This window comes from Rhea pennata, chromosome 1 (genome assembly GCF_028389875.1).
Source record: "Rhea pennata isolate bPtePen1 chromosome 1, bPtePen1.pri, whole genome shotgun sequence".
In the NCBI taxonomy this organism is placed as follows: Eukaryota; Metazoa; Chordata; class Aves; order Rheiformes; family Rheidae; genus Rhea; species Rhea pennata.
The window spans coordinates 29,780,799-29,802,807 of record NC_084663.1 but is presented as its reverse complement, the minus strand read 5'-3'; the positions used below and the strand labels follow the sequence as shown (position 1 = coordinate 29,802,807).

Genomic DNA, 22,009 nt, shown 5'->3' with positions numbered 1-22,009 from the left:
AAAATCTCAAAACAAGAGATAATCAAGAAAAACCCCATCTAATACTGGACTGCTTGCTTAGTCCCAAGTTCCTAATTTTTAGTTCAGGATTCAATTATTTTTGAAAGTGTACTCTGAATTTCATCATTAATTTTCTGAATTATTCTTCCTCTCTGTGTTTCTTCTTGTGATTAATGGTTCCTCACTGTATTTCATCTAGTGCACAAACACGACTCCTTAAGATTGCATGTGACTTTGAACTTCGAGAATGACTTGTCCTAAGGTATATTGATTCTAGAGTGAACAAATAACTTATATTGTCAAGTTTAATAGTAGTGATCAAAATAAGCAATTAAAAACGATCAAATATACAATTTCAGCTCCATAGCAAATCATCTCAATCGCTTTATTCTATATTATATATTTAAATACATGAGTTAGCATAGTTTAAATACAAGTTTAGCCTTAAACAAATAAAGCTCAGAAATGTATTACTGTAACTGCAGCAATACTTAAATGTGAGCTAAAGCTCAGAGAAATGAATTAGAGTTTTCTTAGACCTCAGTGAAGATTAAAACTGTAAGAAATATCAAAATCTTTTTCATTACATCAAAACAAACACATCCGAAGAAGAACTGTCTTCTTCACTTTAACTAACATCCACATTAATGCAACTGAATAGATCAGTAAGGCCAGTACAAGTAACAGTGACAGCATTTGTATCAGGAGTATATTACTACTTTTCTATAATCTTACCTAAACAGGACTTACAGATCAGTTATAGCACTAACAAAAAATTGTCTCATAAGCTTTTACTAATGATTGAATTCATGCTAGCACTTCATAATTTTTATAATACCTCAGAAAATAGAACTATTAACAAATAATATGTTGAAGGCACATGCATACACACACAGACTTGATATCAAATCAAAACATCTCTACAGAAATAGGTATAACTGATAAAAAGAAAGTTGCCATGAAATTATATTCACATACCAGCCTGTAGAGCTCTGTAATGCTGATCTCTTCAGGATCCACCATAGCATATTCTTTTCTTGGAACCAAGTCAAGTCCCAATTGTCTATACAAGAAAAGTAGAAATAATAAGATGTAAGGCATGCGGAAGGCATGCATACTTACTGCATACAGTAAGTAATTATCCTCTTCACACAAAGGCAATAAAATAAGAAATATAACATTACTTCTATTCACATTTAACAAAAACATTCCTTCTAATAATGTAAATGTTAATTCATATTCTACAATACTTTTTTGATGCATTTTTTTCTGGCTGCATTTACTATTCCATTGGTCTTCTCCAATTTTTGTTTTACATTTCATACCTTCAGCTTTCTTATTGTAGAGATAGTATGATTTGAGTCATACTAGCACTGTCATTTTGAATGACAGCCCCCAAAAGAATACAAAAAGAAATCAAATGCCAAAACATCAGCTTATTTTTAGTTTCGGCTGTATGGCAAAGCTCTTTGGTTGTATTCCCTGAACTAACTAATGAAATACACTTGAATCAACAGGAATAAAACTTAACTGCTTGCTGCTGTGCTGAAAATAAGATTAAGAATACAAGGGGTACTCTGACCCGTTCTGCTGACATCAGAAAAACTTGAAAGATCAGAAAGTTTGGGAAAAAAAAAAAGATTTGAAAGAGCAGAAACAGATGACCTCTCAAAAGCCATCACACTTCCCTTTGGTTAGCACAAAATTCTAAGGAGACAGTTCTTCTACTATGTTAAGTATTCAGACTTTTAGGTAACAATAGCTGCAGAAAGCCCTAACATTCAGTTAATTCTACTGCTGTAGATTTTTGCATTTAATCAGAGTTTAACTGAATAAAAGATAGATTGAAGAAAACACTTTGGAAGTAGGACCCAAATGCTTGGGAAGTGTTTTAGAAAAAAACTCATTATGAGGGTAATAATGAGAGTAAATCCTCCTTTTCCTTTTTTAATGAAAGTCCCCCCCAAGCACTTTTAGGGACAAGAAAGGACACTGAGTTCTGATGTCCCTCCCTCTGCCTAGCCCAGAAATCTTGCTTGACCTCTCACATTACAGAAAATACTCTAACCTTGCCAAATAAGCTGTTAGTGATTATCTATTCAAAGCTTTGTAATATTGTTCATGATGTAAACTTTTCAATAAGTGTTAAAGAACAAATTTATCACACCAGTGATAAATGGAACTGTAGGAAGTGAATGCAGAGATAGAAGAGGTGAGAAAGACAAAGATTTAAAAGAAGATTAAGACTAGATTTTTAAAATAAGACAGATAATTTTCTCTGTCTTTCTACGAAACAACCAGCAAGTAACATTTGACAAGCTCCTTCATACATAAGGATTTATTTGCGGGTGTAGGGAAGGCTTCAGTTTGTTTTACCATTTTTATCATGATCCATCTCATCTCCTTCAAGCAGAAAAGTTACAAAATATTGCTTGAATTAACAACTTTTACAAAAAAGGATGCCGTCAGTGCAGTATTCATTTATCTAAAGCAAGCTGTAATTGTGTACAGTGGCTATATATAATGTTATTTGTTCTGTTTTTAAAATATTTCTGTAAAACAATGTCTAATACTGCAAAAAACTTTCAATAAACCTATATTATGAATTATATTACTTTCATTCATGTGCTGAGATACAATATAAACATGATATTATTAAGTAAATAAAATACATTTAGAGCTCATGAAGTGTTTTTATTTGTTTGTTTTTAAGAATTACCCACATCAAGATTGCTTTTTGGACAGTTATGCCAGTCTTGCTATGCTTTTATAATTTCTATGAAGAATTTTGAATAACAGATATATCTGATATTTAGTGGAAAACTAAAAAGTGCTGTACACCTACTTACATTCTCTGGAAATTCAGTTGTCAAGTAATTAATATTAAAGCTTTTTTTTTTTTTTTTTTTTTTTTTTAGAAAGCTCAGAACACTATTTTATACAGGAGATCTTAATAAATTGATTATAAGGTTGGTTTATGAATACGGAAGATAAAGGAAGACAAGGTACATTTAAATGACTCGGGAGATGACCAACAAAACGTGATGCCAGGTAAAACTGGTTGTGGTATCATTTCTGCTACTTACTTCAATAAATAAATAATCTGACTGAGCGAAAACAGCATAGTGAGGAGTACGCATATCGTCTGTGTAACAGATTTCAGTTTGCCACCAGCACAAATAGGTGCAAAGCATTTACATGACTGATATATTACATCATGCGTTCATGCACGTTTGATAGTGTCTGGCAGGCAGAACATCCTGAGTAGGTTTTCTAAGTCCAGAAATACTGCAAACGCTTTCCTACTTGCAGACTTCAAAAGCTGAGGCATTGACCAAATTTCTTTTTCTTGTCCTCTTTGAAGCAGTTATTTCTGAAGGCAGTTACACCTGTTCTATATTTTTGACCCAACCCTGCATCCACATTTGCTTTTGTGGATGTTCTGAGTTTCCTTCATAACAATAAAATTCTCTTTCGGAAGAAGTTTAATTTTGCTCTAAGTGGTCTCGCAAACAAAACAAACATTACTTTTCAGAACAGAGTAATGGTTGCTGTGGACACTGGTCCCTTAAAAAGGCTGAGAGGACAAAAGAAAGCAAACTGGGATCATTTTTAACTTACAACATCTTGTCTGATTTGCAATCCAATTCAGCCTAGGCTTGATAGTTGTGTTAGGATTTCAGAGGACAGATGTTTCCACCATAAAATCTACCATGGCAACCTCTCCTGTTGGCAGTGTGGTAGATCCTTGCCAAAATCAGAATTAAGGGCATTGGAGAGACCACAGCCTTAAGTCTAAAGCTTCACCAATCAGCATCTTATGTTTATTAGAACAGAATGTGGAGTAGGTTTCTTGTTTGTTTGTATGAAATGTAGGCAATCAGTCTCTGGCAAGAAAAACTGATTTAGTAAATTGAAGGTCCATATCCTTAGAGTGAGAAGAAAAAATACTAGAGATGAGATCTGAATCACGTTTATTCCTAAAAATATTTATTTCTAAAATGAAAGTTACAATGATGCAAGTACAGTCTGGTCACATGCTTTGAAGATCAAGTCTATCTCTCTGAAAGGTTGGTTCAAACTTTTAAACTTCTGTATTATTCTCTGTACAGTCATACAGTTTATAGAAAAAGTTTTCTACAGAGTAAGGTACAGAGCACTGCTCTAAGAAGGATATCAGCCTATATCAGGTTACTGACTTGTTTGAGTACAATAGCTACTACGTTAATAGGAGAGAATTTTTACATATTTTAGGAGATTAGTTTACTTGCATATTTTAGTTTAATTACCTTTCCAAAGTTACACTTGCTTTCTCACAAGACAATCAAAGAAAATCAAACATGTTCATTGTCCTCACGGCCATATAAAACACCAATCCTGCTGATGCAAGTCTCTTAATATAGTGCAGTGTGAGACAAATTGAAGGTTCCTGAAATATGACTGTATATATATATATGACTCCTAAAAATAAGCAACCTTACTCTTATACTTCCTTTCACAGACATTAGTAAAGCAGCCTGCTAGATAAAAGCAACAGGCCCCATGATCCTTCAGCTCCAAAATCAGAAGAAATAAAAGGTGAGGCTCTACAGTAATTCTCCAGAAACTGTTGTATTGTATTACTGTTTTACTTGAATAGAAGTATCTGTCTAAAGGAAACCAACCCTTTAATCTGAGATAGATGAGGGGAATGTACATGCAGGGAATAACACAAATACTCAGCAACATCTCTATTTGAGCTATTTTTGCTTAAGTACTTGAAGCAAAGGCTCTCAGCAAAACTGCAGGAGGACCGAATCCATTATGAATAAAGATATTCCTTTTACTTTTCCCATTTCTCTAGGTTAAAACATAATTAGTATAGAATCATGCTTTGAAAAAGAGATAATTTAAACAAAATGTAGAACTTGACATGTCCACACAATGATTTTTTTTTCCCTGTTCTCATGCTTCCTCCTCCTAATTCTGTTATAACAAATATAAGGGAGTATGTACATACTCTGCTTTCCTCCGTATTTTTTTCTTCTACTGTTCCTTTCCCAGAAAAAAAAAAAAATGAGGTACTTCAATTTTTTCTTTTTCCTTTAATATATATACACTCTGAAGTAGGCACCTAATCTTTAGATGGAATCAAAAGGAAAGATTCTCGTTTACTTCACGAGGCTTTTGAGGAAGCCTTAGGTTTCTGTAAAAGATTACAAGACAATCCTTGTCTAACCTCATGGCCTCCACATAAAAAAAACACAGTGAAAGAGAACAAACATGATGGCAGAAAGACAAGACAAGACAATAGAGAATATTAACCTGCAGTCACAACTATCAAATTTAATCACAAGTCCATGTACTTATATGCTTCCAAAACTTCAATATATAAAGTTTCTACTAGTTTGGAAGCACTGCAAAGCAAGTTATGTATAATATGTCAGCAAAAGTTAAGATCAGCAGTCTCTTCCACCTTATCTCATATTTCTAAACTCAAAGTGCTCAGCAGCAAAAGAAATGTACATATGCCAGTGTTACCGATATGTGAGCACTTTTTGTCTTCACATTGTTCTTCATACTACTCAGCTGCCAAGCAATGCTCAACAGCCTAACATTTCCTAAACATAATACATATATACATATTTTAAAGTCATTCATTTTTCATTGTTAAAATATGAAAAAAGAAAGAAGAGCTGACATCAAAACATCTGTAAGAAACTTGTTCCTTGTTTCAGTGCTTTATTAAGAGCCTAAAATTTTCACATTATAATTAGATTACATTATTTTCTTCTATATTTCTATTTACTCACTCATTGCCCCAATCCAGACGAGCAGTGATGTGTCGCTTCACATCCTTCATTCGGTCATGGGTGAGATGGCCAACAAGGACCTGCCTTCGCAGGTCTAGGATTTCATTCATTATATGCCACAGTCGGTGAAAGAGATCTCCCTCATTTCTCTGAGAAACAAACAAATAATCGCATATATGTCAACTGAGAAAGCTGACAATGCTAATGAACACATATGTGGTAGGGAAATTGGGAAAACTCCTTCCGTATTCCACTTAGTCATGGTCTTTTATTCCCATCATACAATGATGTGTACACACACACACACACACACACACACAATCATTTCAGCACTTATCACAGACCCGTGGTTTGCACCACACTCACTTTCTCTGCAATTCCTTATGCTTCATCTTCACAGTCTAATTTATGTGATAGACATGGCAAAGATGCAACAAAAAAAGTTTCTTCTCAGGACTATTTTATTCCAAGAGCATGTTAATTCTGTACTGTCCCATCAGAAACAGATATGTGATTATGTAATTCAAGACGATTTGAATGTATATACAAAAGGAAATCAAAAAACAACACCTCCTAGATTTTAAACTCTTAACCACAAAGCATTAAAAATGTAGTTTTAACTTATTTCTTGCATAGATATAACTGTACACACTACTGTATATAAATAGTATCACACAGTCAGAACTCTCTTCCAGAGGACAGTTCTGTCTCATCTAATTGAGAAGTATGAGAAATTATGTGAATATTACTGCTTTTTAAACCTCATTCCCCTACTCTACTGTAATTACACACTAGTTAACGGTGTAAACCATTTCCCATAAACTCTGTAAAATAGTGTAGTTATTTTAACTCTTCCTTCACATACTTTGGGCTGTTTTTACTTAATATACTTTGTCTAAGAAACTTTAGTTTGAGGAAGTTAATGCAATTTCCATTAAATGATGTAGTACACAATGTTGAAAACACATTCTTATTCCTCTTCCCTTTTTCCTTCTTCCTATGCAGAAATGGCATAAAACCAAAGTTCAGCTACATAATTACCACGAAAAGCCAAAATTAATTTAGAAGCATCATTACTCTGTCATTAACTACTTTATTCCAAAGCCTCTAACACTTTGCTTTATTTACTTTTTTTATTTCACATTCATTTACTTCATAAACTCACTAATATAAGTATTGATTTATTGTTCCTTTTGGCGTTCTGTCAGGGGAAAAAAAAGCACTGTGTATTTGAATACCAAAGAGTAACAGCAGCTAAGGAAAAAAAGTTGCCAAAAAGAAAAACCACTTCAGTGAGAAGAATAGGAATATACGAATTGTATAAGTAAAAGGAATCAAACAATATCAGATCTCATATAAATAGCCCTTGAATTATCAGCAAGAGATGGAAAAGACTTAAGAAAGATATAGAGAACTAGGCTGATGTAATATTTTTTGTTTCCCATGAGACACTATTGTATGAAGATTTCATTTGTACACTTAAAAGCATAATACTAAACACTAAATTAAGGTGCATCTTTCTTTTCAGTATTTGACACTGAGCTTTGCTTAAGTAAATTAATCAGCTGAATTTGGCAGAGATTCTAATATTTAATATCCTAATTAAACTTAACATTTTGATACTTGGCAGTATTCTTTTTTTCAATGATTTAAATTTGTTTATGAGTTATCTGCATCTCAAACTACCAAATGGATGTGAAAGCAACTGTGCCTGCTATATAGATGTGGTTCTGTCCACAAAGGGATAATCTTTTTGCTCTTTTTGTTCCAGCATGAGCAACTGTACTAATATATTTATTTCTATTAAGTACATAAAGCAATCATACTCGGATATGCTTCAGCCAGTCAACAAAACTACTCCTCATAAAAACCCACATGAAAAATACTCCACGTGATTTACATAAAACTAATCAGTGATATAGGAATGTATAATTTGTTTAGAATAGGCAGACAGGTGAAGAGAAAAGTAGTAATATACTCTAAATGTAACAAGATACTCTGATCTGAATGTCAAAATGTTGTGAAATGTTCTTTAATGTTTTGGAAGATAACTATTAAAAAGAACAGAAGGAATGTCATTGTGAGGACCCAATATTGATAGTCTAAATCAGAGTCACTCAAAAGGCACCCAAGAAACACTATGAAGGTCAGAATGGCTTCTGCATTGGCCACATCATGCCAACTGGCATGTCTGGTCAAGTATATGTCTGCTGGAATAGCAATGCTGTAGTCTATCCAACCAGGGAAATAAATTGAATAATTAAAATATCTAGTTAAAATAAGTTCGCTGAAAAACAGATATCAAAGAGTGCTTATCAAAGGCTCATTGTGGCAGTAGGAAGACGTTTAATAGCAAGTTTTTCACAGATGTGTTGTAAGTTGGTTCTATTCAATATTTTCATCACTAAGCAAGTCTGTGAAATTTTCTGACCTTGTGCTCTAGAGGACAAGTTCAGTATGACCTTGATAAATGGGAGAAGAATTCAAATGTCTGCAAGATGCAGTAAGAGACAAGCATAGAATGCTTATTGCTACAAAGAATTCAAATGGACAAAACCAAAACAAGAAAAAATGAGACGGGCACCAAAACTAGAAAAGTGACAATGGATTTATGGACTACAAATGAAGAAGGCAATTCATGCTGAAACATGACATTTCTCACTGTGGAATGCACTTCAAAGTCAAGTTCCTGTGAAAGATAACAACCACGCCACTCAACTCAGCCTTGGCAAGAGCTCAGTTAACGCACAAGATTCAACTTTGGGCACTCAGTTTTGAGCATTAAACAACCTGGAAAAGATACAAAGTAGAGCTACTGGAACAAGAAGGAAGGTTACCAGCTCTGGGTTTTTCCAGAAAAATGAATGCTGAGGGATACCAGATCCTTTTGAAAGGCAACAACAGATTATTTCTTTCCCTATTAACCGGACACAGAATTTTATTCAAGTGATCTGAAACAGAAACTTATCTAGAACAAAGGTGATTTATATAAGATTTTAGAAAAACCTTGTAACCATAAAAATAATAACATAACACGCTAAGATGTTTTGGAAGATCAGACTTTACACTATTGGAAGTCTTTGACAAAGTTCAGCCAGAAGTTGGAAAACTTCTGTCAGTGATGGTCCAAGCATTTTCAATCCTGTCTCGGTACACAGGTTTAGACTACAACTTTCATCACTTGAAATTTCTTTCAGTTCCCTGTTTCTGTGCATCAGCTAAGAGGCAACAACATACAGTAGTCATTTGCACTCAAATGGTAGTAACCTTCAAGAGGAAAAGTGGACTAGCAGCTATTGAATTTGGTTACTTCAAAATCAGCAAGTCCAGGAAATTTGCATCCAAAATACTGCATAGTATTTAGATTAATAAACTACAATAACCCCAAATCAATATGAACAAGAAATGGAATGGGTTCAGAAAACAGGAATAGTTAAGGCTAGAATGCATGCTTCAAAGTGAAATTTGAGAAGATAAATCCACTAAAAATAATTAAGTAGAAAGTTAAGACTATAAACATCTTAAATGTGGAACAACTTCATAGAGAGACTTTCTATAGGGATTTGTCATAGATATACTGAGACTGGCATGAATTCAATATAAAAATGCATATTTAAGTACCACAAGAAGTGACAGAACAAGGAATGGTATGCATTAACTGCTATAGAGCAATACATGTGTGATTTCATTCAAACAAAGAGGGAAACAAACTGACCTGAATATGCTAGGAAGATGGAGAATAGAACTAGAGTGATAAAATATCCAGATAAGGAAAATGAAAGAATTGTGAAACATGGAACCTTTGCTTAAGACTCATGAAGAGACAAAGTAATGAGGTAGAAGATCCAAAACAGACTCTGCTCCTAATGTGTGCAACAGGCCAGTCCAAAATCAATTTGTAGTTGCCAGTCAAGAAACCACCTCCCCACTGGCAGCAAGGACTCCACAGCTGTCATCCCTTGTCTTGTGTCCCAAACAAGTGAGCTTGATCAGAAAACAGACACTTATCTTGATGGTTGTAAGTATGGAGATGCATGAGTAAATAAAATCCATGAGAAAATGAGTAGAAGTTAATCAACTGATCTAGAGATTTTCTATAATAAAGTCACCTTCCCCTTTCACAAGGTACATACACTGAGCTCTGTTACACTGATTTCCTACACTTCTATTCAGCAAAGAAAGAAATCCTAAGATCCAATGGCTAGAAGATGACACTAGATAGGACTCAATAAATAAGATGCTAAATTTTAGCAGTAGAAACAGTCAATGATTGAGACAACTTAAGAGATATTTAGTCCATCATTTGGAAAGGTGTAACAAAATGGCTTTTTTTTCTGAAAGATATATTTGAAGTAGAGCACCTTCACACAAAGCACCAACTAACACAGGAAATCCTCTGGTTTTAATTATAAGGTCAGACTAGATAATCACAATTAGCCCTATTTTCACTTGAAAACTGTAAGTCTTTTTCTAAGCAGATTATTGTAATCACAGCTTCTTAAAGCATTCTACTGTCTTACTTTGGGGATGGGGGGGGTGAGGAAACAACTTTGAACTCCTGCAGTTGTCAGATACACTTAGTTCAAGAAAGAAGTGAGGTTGTTAAAGCCTTATATGCTACCCTTGGGCTTTCTTAAATTTTAAATATAAGCAGTAAGACAAATTGACTCAAGCAAAAGAAATGTTGACCTTACTAATAAAGAACATGGAAAAGCTAAAGTAAGTCTGTTTAATATTAAAGTTCTCCTATCTGGCAGATATTTTTAAGGCAGTCATATAATTCTTTCCTCTTATGAAAATGATGAATTTCACTGTCTTCAAATCCCTTCTATCTGGCAGTTTCCATTCAAAAATTCATTTATATTATAGAAAAAAATATATATAATTATCTTACTCTGACTGCCTTCCCTCCACTTTTTTCCTCTTTTTTAAAAAAGTCTTAAAATGAAATAAAAGGCTCAAAGTCAGACTTGTTACAGACTTTCTGCTTAAATACGTTGTTTTCTGATTTTTTTAATCTAATCAAAATTATCTGATATCAGAAATCACAGAGCACTGGAACAGGTTGCCCAGAGGGGTTGTGGAGTCTCCTTCTCTGGAGATATTCAAAGCCCGCCTTGATGCAACCCTATCTCACATGCTCTAGGTGATCCTGCTTGAGCAGTGGGGTTGGACTGGATGATCTCCAGAGGTCACTTCCAACCTTACTGATTCTATGATTCTATGAAAGACAAATCAAAATCACAGGACGGTGTTTTGGAAGGCTTCCTCTATTTTCCTTTCAATTTATTTCCATACTATATTAAGTGCAACTATTACATTTTAATGTCTTGTCTGAAGAACAGCTTGCTTAAAAATGCCTTTATTTTATATTTCTTACTACTACTTAGTAAGATTTTCTAAATAACTTTTCTTTTTTGTGTATATACATACACTTTGGTCATTCATATGTGAAAAAGTTCCAGCTACTCTTTCTATGCATATGTTGGATGTGTAGAGATACAGTAAGAATATCAGCCAGATGCCTTCTGTCTCATTTCCATAATCTTATCATTTTTGAGGTCGAAAATGACACGGGAAGCCTTTCTGGCTAAGTTATTGGCTAGGATAGGGTGAGGAGAAAAGCATAAATACTGGGTTTTTTTGTTTGTTTGTTTGTTTGTTTGTTTTTAAGAGTCAAAATCAACAGGAAAAGGAAATTCCAAACTGCTTACAATCTTCACCAGTATTTTTTCCCTTTCCCTCTAATGGAAAAAGACTTATATTATAACGAGTCTGTTTTTTTTCAGCTGGTATTCAACTAAAGCTACATTATTCATGGTACTTGCCACATAAAGTTGTTTCCACATTGTTCCCCAGTCTCTTAAAGTTGATGTCATTTCTGTAATAACAGAATCTTCTGTTGGAATAACCATTTCAAATTGTCTGTAACATGCAGAAGAACACATATTACATATGCATAACAAACCACATTATTGCTATTAAAATTAAGACCAACAGCAACATCTATTAACCTACAAGGATTTCCTTCAACCTACGACATTTATTTGTGTGTTTCATTAAATCACCACAGAAACCTTTGGTGAAATCCTGCTCCTAAAGGAAGCCAGGGAGCCAGTGAGACTTTTATCTTTTACCATGAGATCAACATGTCACACAATGCTTTTCAGTCAAAGTCACTCTCAGCATTTTCAAAGGGATCTTAGTATTGTCACTTTAGGTTAATCCCCAAAACCAGTGATTGTTGCCACCCCTTTTTTGACATCTCTGTTGATAGGAATGAGACAGGAGACATTGTTCCTTCAAGTGAAGGAGAACATAACTCAAGAGACAGCTTGTACAGTTTGACTAAGTTCTCAACTACTTGATGCTGGCCAAGAAAGTGCTGTATTGGCTTGGTGAAGATCAAAGTCACTTCACCTACCAATGGCCACTATTACTTTGTTCACGCAGTACATTTCTCAGCTCACATTTGGATTACATTTCTCATAATGAACATCACTTTTCTCTTATAAAGTCAACACAATAATGTGAGAGTCCATGGCCCTTACGCACTGTTTGGTATTTGGCCCAAATGGGAAACAGACAAAAGAAAATAGAGGCAACAAAGCAACTGGACCCCCTACAAGTATTGTCATGGTATCTGCTAATAAAAATTATTCCGTCTTTATGCTTTGATTTATTGTGATGGTTTACAATTTTATCTTATTGAACCTTTAGGGTTTCTGTTTGTTTGTTTTAATCTACTACTACTTCCAAAGGAGAAAGAATCTTAGAGCATGATATAAACCACTTGTGGATTTAACTCCATAGCAAACAATAGGTCATTTAGCAAGTAATGCAGAGCCATTTCCACCCGTGTGGATGAGATTTTATTTTTCATATGATGACATGGTTCTTTTTTGCCAGTCAGGAATCCTGAACCTTCTCAGGCATCCATTTATGTTCCCCAAATAAAGGTCATCTACCTTTATTTTGTTTGATAATAAATATTTTCACTTAAAGAGGTTTCAAAGCTCTTTATCTATCAGTTCTCTCATTAAGACATCCAAATAAAAGATACAATTTAAATACTCCCAAATTATGTAAACTTTATTTTTTTAAAAAAAAATTGTGTTGAACTAAGAACACTAACAAGTATATTTTAAATGGGATACGGTAAGATAAGTATCATATCTATAAAAAAAAGTTTCTTTTATTCATAACATTTGAGGTTCAAAATAATTTTAAATTAATTTTAACAAATTGTTCCATTTTTGCTAATTCTTCTTCTTAAAGCAAAAAAAAAGACCAATAATAATCCAAAAATAAATACTTGGTTCTTTGTTACTTGAAGAAACAAGAAATCTATTTCTTATTTATTGCTTTGGAGAAGTATTTTGCTATTGACTCATAATGTTATTTTAGTAGTTTTCCATAACATGTCAGCTTGTCTCCCATGAAACAGCTGGTGTCCTTAAAGAGAAACGACTAAACTTAAACAGGTTAATAGCAAGCTCCAGTACAGAATAACTTTTTAAATAACATCTTTTTTAAACAAAACAACAGTAAGTAAAAACATGCAATTGTTTTCTCTTTACTCTAGATAATGCAGACTGATCTCCTCAATTTTCTCCATGTCTTTAGAGAATATGTGATTCCAATTTTATGACCAAGCAAGGATAGTGGATTACTTAAGGACAACCATTTCACATTTCATAGCAGTAAGCTGAAGATACAGCACAACAAAAATGATTTCTTCACTTTATATACAAGAGATCTTTGGTATAAGTTACTGACCACCTTTACATATTTGAATTCAGAATATTTTACCTACCCTTTGTTCTTAACACATGCATTTTTCAAGTGAATGTAACTGGATGGAAATATACCCTAAAAAACAAAACAGTTCAGGTAAAAACAAAAGAAAATCCTTCCTACGTGACTTTGGAGAATAATCTTAATTTAAAGTATTCCTTAAGGTATTACATACCACATGCTGAATTAAAAGTTCTCCAAATAGAATTATTTGTATACACAAAAAAGACAGTGTGATGTACAGTCAGTATAGAGCTAAAAGCAACTAAAATGTAGTATACAAAACTTTTATTGCTTCAATGTTGCAGAAAATTAGAAGTTAAATACACGTAGAACCTACACAAGATTGCCTGCTAACTCTTATGCTAGATGTTTTTACTAATTCTTCCTATCATAACAGGACACTGAGTAATCTGGGGGAGCAACTCCTTACCAACAGGATCTTAAAAAATAGTATCTTCAGATATGGATTTTCAAAATAATATACTTCTAGTTTTATTTTGGAACTATTGTGGAATACATGGAAAAGATCTGGTAGATGCTTCTAATCTGAATACCTATCAAAGAGTCTCAATGTCCCAGTAGGGGCAGTCCTTGAGCTATCTGAGGACTCTCCACTTTTCTATTGCATGGAGAGTACTGCTAGAACAGTTACACTGTTCTTAAAGCCCACTAATCTTCAGAAATCAGAACAATAAGCAAAATGAAGCATTCCATTTCAAACTTGTTGCTCAGAACATAATTTCTGAAGAATATGTTACTAGTAGTTATCTAGTGCAGCGGAGAAAAACACTTACATGTTCTCCTTTATAAAACACACAGCTGCATGCTGTTTTTGTCTGTAATGGTATACTATTTTCTTACAACGCAAATATCTGTCAGACCTTTGACAAGTAAACGTATCTGCTATGTGGTAGTAACTGCCCACATGAGTGTTCCCGCTCTTCAGTAACATGAAATAGTTCAGGAGAGCATCTCTCCAGGACAGTTAGATGTGCAACCCTGCATTTGTAATGATTTGTCACGGAAAAAAGGATGGTTGCATATGCACAGTTACTGTCAGGTAGTTGCCATGGGTAATTTTCTTCAAGAGTGAAGGCTTGCAGAAGGGAAGACTCTTGATACTGCAAACTGAGCTGGTCTCTCATTACTTACTTTGGGAGATATTCCTTTTCAAAAGGCAATTCAGAAAGTTGTTTTCATTCATAATACGAGAGTAGAAAATATAGATCTTATTTCTTCACACATCAAGTCATCTTTAGCAAAACTATTCATAACTTCTATCAACACATTTGACAGACCACAAAGCAACACTGACAGCAAGCACGTGGTGAAAATTACAATAAAGGACAGAAAATGTAAAAACAAATCCCAACTGTTTATGTCTTGTGAATGAAGTTAAAAACATGCAGACAAGGTCATAGTAGTAAACACATGATTAGACTCTGTGACTAAATTTATTGTTCACTTAGCTGTTCCATAGAAAGCAAAGGAACTTTACATAAAAGCAGAGACCACTTTACGATATGAGTCTCTAGAAACTTTTGAAGTTAATATGTATTTGATCTAGTTTGGTGCTAAGAAGGCTTCTATAGAAGCACAGGATATGGACTGAAGGAGCAACTGAAGGTGATTTACTATTTTTCTTTAATGGCTTTAATAAAACAAAAGCTTCTGCTCTATATAGAGGGAAAAAAAGAAAGTCTTCTTGAAATGGTTTTCCACATATAAATGGCAACCCTTACAGTCACAGAGACAAGTTAACAGGAAGTTAAGCATGTACACGATGAACAAAAGCTGGGGAAAAACATATGAATTTCATACTATTTCATGTTTGAATGCAACAAAAAAAAAACCCACTGAAGTCAGTACTATCAGCAACTCTATGGAAATAGGACTTCATAACAAGGAGAAAAGAAAAAAACTACCTATTTTTCAAGGATTTGCATACATTTTATTCAACCAAAGTGTATGACTCTTACGCTAGCTGTCTCCACTGGCTGTTCTAAAATTAATACATAAGATCTAGAAAACAATCACATTCCAAACAACTTATTCTGGACTATTCATAACGTGCATTCTCAGCAGTCATTTCCCTTATTTTTGCTTCTTCTGAGTAAACAAACTAAAAATCAGAAACAAAAGATAATTTACCAGAACTTTACCATTGTAAAGGGTATCGTCCTAACATTCTGGAAGATTTCAGAATTGTAAACCATACCCAAAACTAATTCAAGCAACATCAATAAAATTGACTTTTACCTTAGCATTGGGGTTTTTTAAGGCAAATCCTCTGTACCATCCTGTGAAGACATAACATTTTTGGGTTTTAGAGCATGTAAATCATTTCCACGTGCCAAATCCAGATCTCATCTTTTCCCTTTTGGTCAGATAGGCTGTTACTCAGTTCTGTCAGACCGGAGTTGTTAGTGGACTACCACACAATGAAAGGTTTATTTGCTTTAATCTAGCTCATATTCACAATTATTTTCAGGAATTACTCTTTAAACTTGCATCCCCAAATGTTTCTAACAGTGCAAGCCAGATGTATTTTGCACTGGACAACACATCTGATAAAAGGGGAAGTGGTTTCATACTCCCTCTAAGCATTTACAAATCACTTTTGTACTTCATGGTCTATCTGCCACATTATTATACAAAATTCATAATATACCTGATTCAAAACAGCAGATCTCATATCTTTTGTAAGATGAAATTGTTATAAAAAGATTACGAGTTTATAATCCTGATGTTAATCAAACAAAAAAACACTGTATCATCTTAAATGATCAAAAAAAAAATCTTACTGACAGACAAACCTCAGTTAATCTATTAGAGAAATAGATTAGGAAATAAATGAAGCTTTATTTCCTTTACTCTAGGAATGGAGATTTGCTAAAGACTTATTAGTGTTCTCCACCTCAGAATGGAGGCAGAGGAGCACTTTTACACTGCTGTAGCGTTTAAACTTGTGACTTTGTGTTAAATTGAAAGCCTCCTGATAGATGCAGGCTCCTCTAGGATATAGCATGAAAGCAGAAGAATCTCAGTGAGAATTCCTTACTGTTTTAACTCTGTGGATGTTTATTAAATAGAAAGACCAAACAAAAAGGGTGAATTGCCAAAAAGTATCACAGGCATTAAAGTTCCCAGGAACTGCAAAAAATGAAGAGACTAGAATGTGTTCTACTGTTGACTTGTAAAAATATATTCCTTTAAATTCGTTAAATAAGTGAACAGTAATGGAGCTCAAATTAACAGTATATAATAATTCATTATACCTAGAATTCCAGCCTGTGAACTTACCATCACATTTCTCTAATATTTGAACAGTGTCTCCAATCTCCAGCAACAGGCCATGTGGGACTGTCCCTCGAAAACCAGCTATTACTAAAAAAAAAGGATATTGGGTTTCAATTAATTACACCATTAAAATAGAAATGAAAAATCCTCTTGTTATTAAAAATAGTACATTAACATGGGAAATTAAATGTTAGAAGAGACAGGCTTACCGAAACTTAAGCTGTGAAAAGAACCAGAGACTAAGGCACTTTTAGAATATTAAAAATACCAGACTTAAACCACTTACTGACATACTACGTGCTAATGAAGAGGTTTCACTGAATTACACTGTTTGGTAGTTGTAACTACCTGGAAGGACAGAAATTGTTTTATTCCAGATGTTCAGACTAACACATATCTGGCCCCAGAAGTCTGCAAACCAAAAGGCCAATAATTGTGGTGCTATTTATACTGCTGACATACAATGAAAGGGAAAAAACCCATTTCACATCACCTTAACAGATGCTATAGAGCCATATAATTGCCACCCAATCCTAAATGGATGGAAATGGCTAGCAGGCAGTGAGCAGTAAAGCATGCTGCAGCAGGAGTCACTAAAATATGCCCTGATGTTCACCCACCACCTCCCGGACCAGAAAAGCCAGTGAAGCTGAAGTGAAGAGGGCAACATGCGCCAAGAGCTACAGAAGGGCTCTGTCCACGGGAGGTAAATCCTGCCTCAGGGGAAATACCCAATGGGCTGCCCCCAAACAGCGCTAGTGGTCAAGCTGCAAGCCTTACATTCTTACTGCTAAAAGACTAGCCAGCTAACTTAGAAGCAAAACACAACATTAAAAAGCCCTCAAAATACCCATTTCTGCAAGCACTAGGGAAAAAAATAGGTATAAATTAAAATAAATCAATTCTGTCACTATTGTATTTGAAAGCCTGGATTAAAACATTGTCTAATTCAGGTCAGGCCATGTTACTAAGCAATAGCGATTTGGTTCTCTGCCTCGTAGAATTATTTTGGAGTTTAACTTTGAAGCTGAAGAGGAAAACTGCATGGTACCAGTGCCAGCAGGACATGAAGTAGAAAAATTGCTCGATTGCCAAGCTATAGTCTTGCTCCTATCAAATACCAACCAATCGCGATGTGAAAAGAAAACAGAAATCTCACAGGGAAGAAAAACCCACCCAGCAGCAAGAGAACAAACCTTCCTACAAGAAAGCAACAGGGAAACCACGTGGGTGCAGATGCACCTGTAAAGTGACTACGCTTCCAAGAGGACCGCAATATTTTGAGTCACAGCTGCTAACGTAACACCTACGGCAGCAGCGCTCGTCTCCTGCCTGCGGGCTCTCCCCCGCACGGGCTCCGAGGACCTTTAATCACGGGACGAGGGGCCACCCACCCTCCTGCTCCTGGCCCGCCGCTCCGGAAGAGCTTCCGGAGGGCTGAGCACTGTCAGCAGCCCCTCAGAGGCAGACGGCGTCTGTGAAGCGTCACCAGAAAGCTGCGGCTCCCAAGCGCAGAGGAAGAGGAGGCGCGTTACGCTGGAGCGGGCTGCGGCCGGGCACGTGCAGCAGCTCCCGCGAACCGCCCGAGCACGGCGCTACGCCAGCTTCGAAGCGCAGCGGGAAATGCGCTTCCGCAAGACGTGCGGAGGAGGAGAACGGTGCAAACCTGCCACCGCAGGCGTGCGGACCTTAGCTTCTGCGCAAACGAGGACTACGCAAAAAATCCCACGCTCTGCCCTCAAGCTGCTGGACAGGCTTTATCTTTTTAAATACCATCAGCACAGCCAAATTCAGCTGTAAAGCCCATATTAATTTTTAAAAACTGTGCTTCACCTACAAAGAAGTAAGTGTTTAAAAACATAAATCAGATCTTGTCCTCACATACACACACAATTTTTAGCAGACTTCGCTGAACTGCGTACAGGCACATCTAAAACATTTCACGTCTCCAAAGCAGTATTGCCGCTAGTTTTCTTGTAAGGCCGAATTTTATGCTCCACGGATTTTCTATAGGCAAAATATTATCTCTATTTTTAAAAAAACAAGAGCAGGCACTTTGGCCAAATCTCTCTTCTGAACCTGAAGGCTTCAAAAATCACCGAGCTGTGATCCCATGGTGTTTATTTCACCCTTTGCAAAAAGCCTGTGAGATTATGTGCCTGGGCAGTCCCAGAGAGTTTGACAAAACATGTGACCAGAATTTGCAGTGTTATAGAGCTTTAATGATTTTTTTTTCCTCAAGACATGTACTGAAACAATCTATATTTAGTTTGGTGCTCCTCCTACTTTCCAAGGTATTCATACATAGAAATAAAACACCATAAGAAAAGCATACAGAAATGAAAACAGATACTTAACTTCCCACCACCACTAAAAACACCATTATTTATTAGTTACAAGACAGCTAGTAGTTTTAGACTGAAAGAATTTGTCTAAGACTTGAAAAATGAGCATTTTCCAGTTAATTATATATATACACATATGCAAAAACATATTAATTAAAAAATTATTAATGATTTTTCTAAAAAATGCCAAAGTTGAACATCAATATGATCTGTATTTAAACTCTCTAAATTGTATTTACAGTACTGCAATGGCAAGTGTCATCACCTTGCTGGTTCGCAAAAAAAGTAAGTTATGAAATCTGCCAAAATAGCACCTAGCTCCTTACAGCCAATAAAATATAATGGAAGAATTACTGGAACTAACACGCAAAAATGAAACCAAGCCCTTGTCTGCTACATTTGGAGAAGTCTTACTTTTAAACCTCCTGCAATAAAAAGAGTGCCAACATTTTTTTTCCTTATAAGCCAATATATCCTGTCACACTGTTACGATCTGACTTTGCCATGACATTCAATTTCTATTACTTCGTTATTAGATCTGTTATAAAGATTTTTTTCCAATGGGAAGTTTCAGCATTAAAAACATTTTAGGACAGAAAAAATGAATTCTGACACAGTAGAAAATAGCTAGAATCCATTTTAGAGTATACGCAGGGGGGGCAAAATACTTTGAAATATCATCTGAAAGGATAACCTGCAGAGTATGAGGGAAAAAGAAAGAGAAATGAGGGCATCACCTGCACCATAAGGCAGCACATTCACTGGCTGCGCTCACAAAATGCTGGCAGGGCTTGCGGAGAGGTCTCGCCCCCAGGTGGGATTCAGCACAGGCAGACCCCGTGCTCCAGCAACGTCTCTCAAAAGAGATGAAAAGTGCACTGTGGAGCAGCAGGGAATTTAGAGCAAGGCACAGGAATTCAAGTGTAGAAAACCCAACTTACTACAAAAATGTTTATTTTGCTCATTTTCTACTCAATCCCTCAAGTTAGGTTACAGAATTGGGACCAAGAGAGAAGGTGGCTATTCTTTAGTTCCCTGTCTGTGGTATGTACACATTTAAGTAGACTACAGGGAGGATAACATTGAAGTTGCAGAAGGAGCCGGTTTCAGCTCTAAAAGAGATGCTGGAGCTCAGTGATTCAGCTGGGATCCAGAATTCACAACCAAGCTGCGATACACAGTTCACGAACAGAACTGCCTTCCCTTTCCTCCAGCAGCCACGCAGCTCAGCAACACTTTGTAGATGTTCATTAGGATCTTCCTCATGCTGGCAGCAAGTATATTATCAGTCACTCTGTAGTGACTGTGGCTTAAAGTATCCTTGACCTTATTCTAGAAAGCAGTGCATATGCATGACACCCACAGAACTGGCTGTATACACATATAAACACACACACACATATATATACACACACATATTTGCATATACATATGCATATATATATACACACACACACACAATGCATCACATGCATCAAATACATACCATGCTCACTTTTTTCATCTTTTGCTTTTCTAGAGCACTTAAAGCATTATTGTTATGAAAAAAGCTAAGATTTTTTTCCTAATTTCAAGTAATGCATTAAAATCTAACATGCGAGCAAGTGTTGCAAAGAAGCATTTGAGTCTCAGAAGTATGCTACGTTTCCTATCTAGCTCGGTCTTTCATTTACAAAATGAAATATCCTCTCCACAAAGGGTGCAATGCAACGTGGTGCTCATAATGCCTGAATGTTGAGCTTTATTTAAGCTCATGACACTAACAACAAACTAAATGGTTAAAAAAAATAGCAGGTCATGGCTGCACAGCTGGACAGACGCACATAAAGGAATCTATAGCAGTAGAGGCAGCATCCGCAGCAACTACCACTCCACCAAAGATAAGCATTGGTACTACAATAGCAAGTTCAGGTTTTGCATAATGAAAAATAACCCCTAAACTAAAGCAGGTGGGGGAGGAGGGGAAAAAAAGCAGGGGAACAGGTTGAAAAATATAAATAGTTTTTATAATTACTTGGCCATATACTGGATACTTAATGGTGGAGTAAAAAATAAACTCCAAATCAATGCCCTGATGTCCCAAGTATCAGAGATAGCATATGAAACATGTAGAAATGTGTAAAAATACTGGAAAGTAACTACTTTGGAGGACGGGAACACCATCAGAGGCACTGGTTTTGACAGGGAACAAGATGGTTATAGTTTTAAAATTTTTATGCCTGAAATAGCAGGAGCTCTGCACTAAGATCTAATGAGGCAGGCACTGTTGTGCCTTTCCTCCTGACAAATGACCACAAGCTAGTATTGATTCCAGATATTATCTACCATAATTGAAATCAGGGCTGCTGTATAGCAAAAGTATTTTTTAAAGTTTTTGTTCTGCCATTGTTTCACCAGACTGAGTTTCACGTATAACTCTTACAGTTTTACCATTTCAAGGTTTCTTTTCTATTCAGCAGCTGGAAAAAAATAATTAGAAAAGCTGAAATAAATGTAATCAGGGGGCCACTAACAATGAAAAGACAGCTTTAAGTTTAGTCTAAGTGTTCAATCACTGTTGCATATTTTGTTCATGGTGGAAAACCAAGTTTGTTCTTATGCAGTTGTTCTTTAACTGAGAAGTAAAGATGTACATGCATTAGCTTTGAGTAAGCCTCTAATTCAATGGTTTAACATTGCAGAAATGTAAAATGAACTACCCCTTGATAAGCTCTTACGGATAATAAATACAGTAGACATCTGGCACTGTAAGCAGCTGCAGAAAACGCAACA

General features: G+C 35.5%; 1 protein-coding gene across 1 annotated transcript in view; it reads right to left on the bottom strand.

The window, feature by feature from the left end:
* DOCK4 (dedicator of cytokinesis 4) overlaps positions 1–22,009 on the bottom strand; it is a 249,333-nt gene that overhangs the window by 149,911 nt on the left and 77,413 nt on the right. Inside the window, exons 2-7 of the mRNA XM_062583616.1 lie at positions 16,896–16,979; positions 15,852–15,892; positions 13,609–13,664; positions 11,621–11,717; positions 5,793–5,941; positions 979–1,063 (exon numbers count right to left, since the gene is read on the bottom strand). Coding sequence (XP_062439600.1) covers positions 979–1,063; positions 5,793–5,941; positions 11,621–11,717; positions 13,609–13,664; positions 15,852–15,892; positions 16,896–16,979 — 512 coding nt within the window. The remainder of the gene's footprint in view (positions 1–978; positions 1,064–5,792; positions 5,942–11,620; positions 11,718–13,608; positions 13,665–15,851; positions 15,893–16,895; positions 16,980–22,009) is intronic.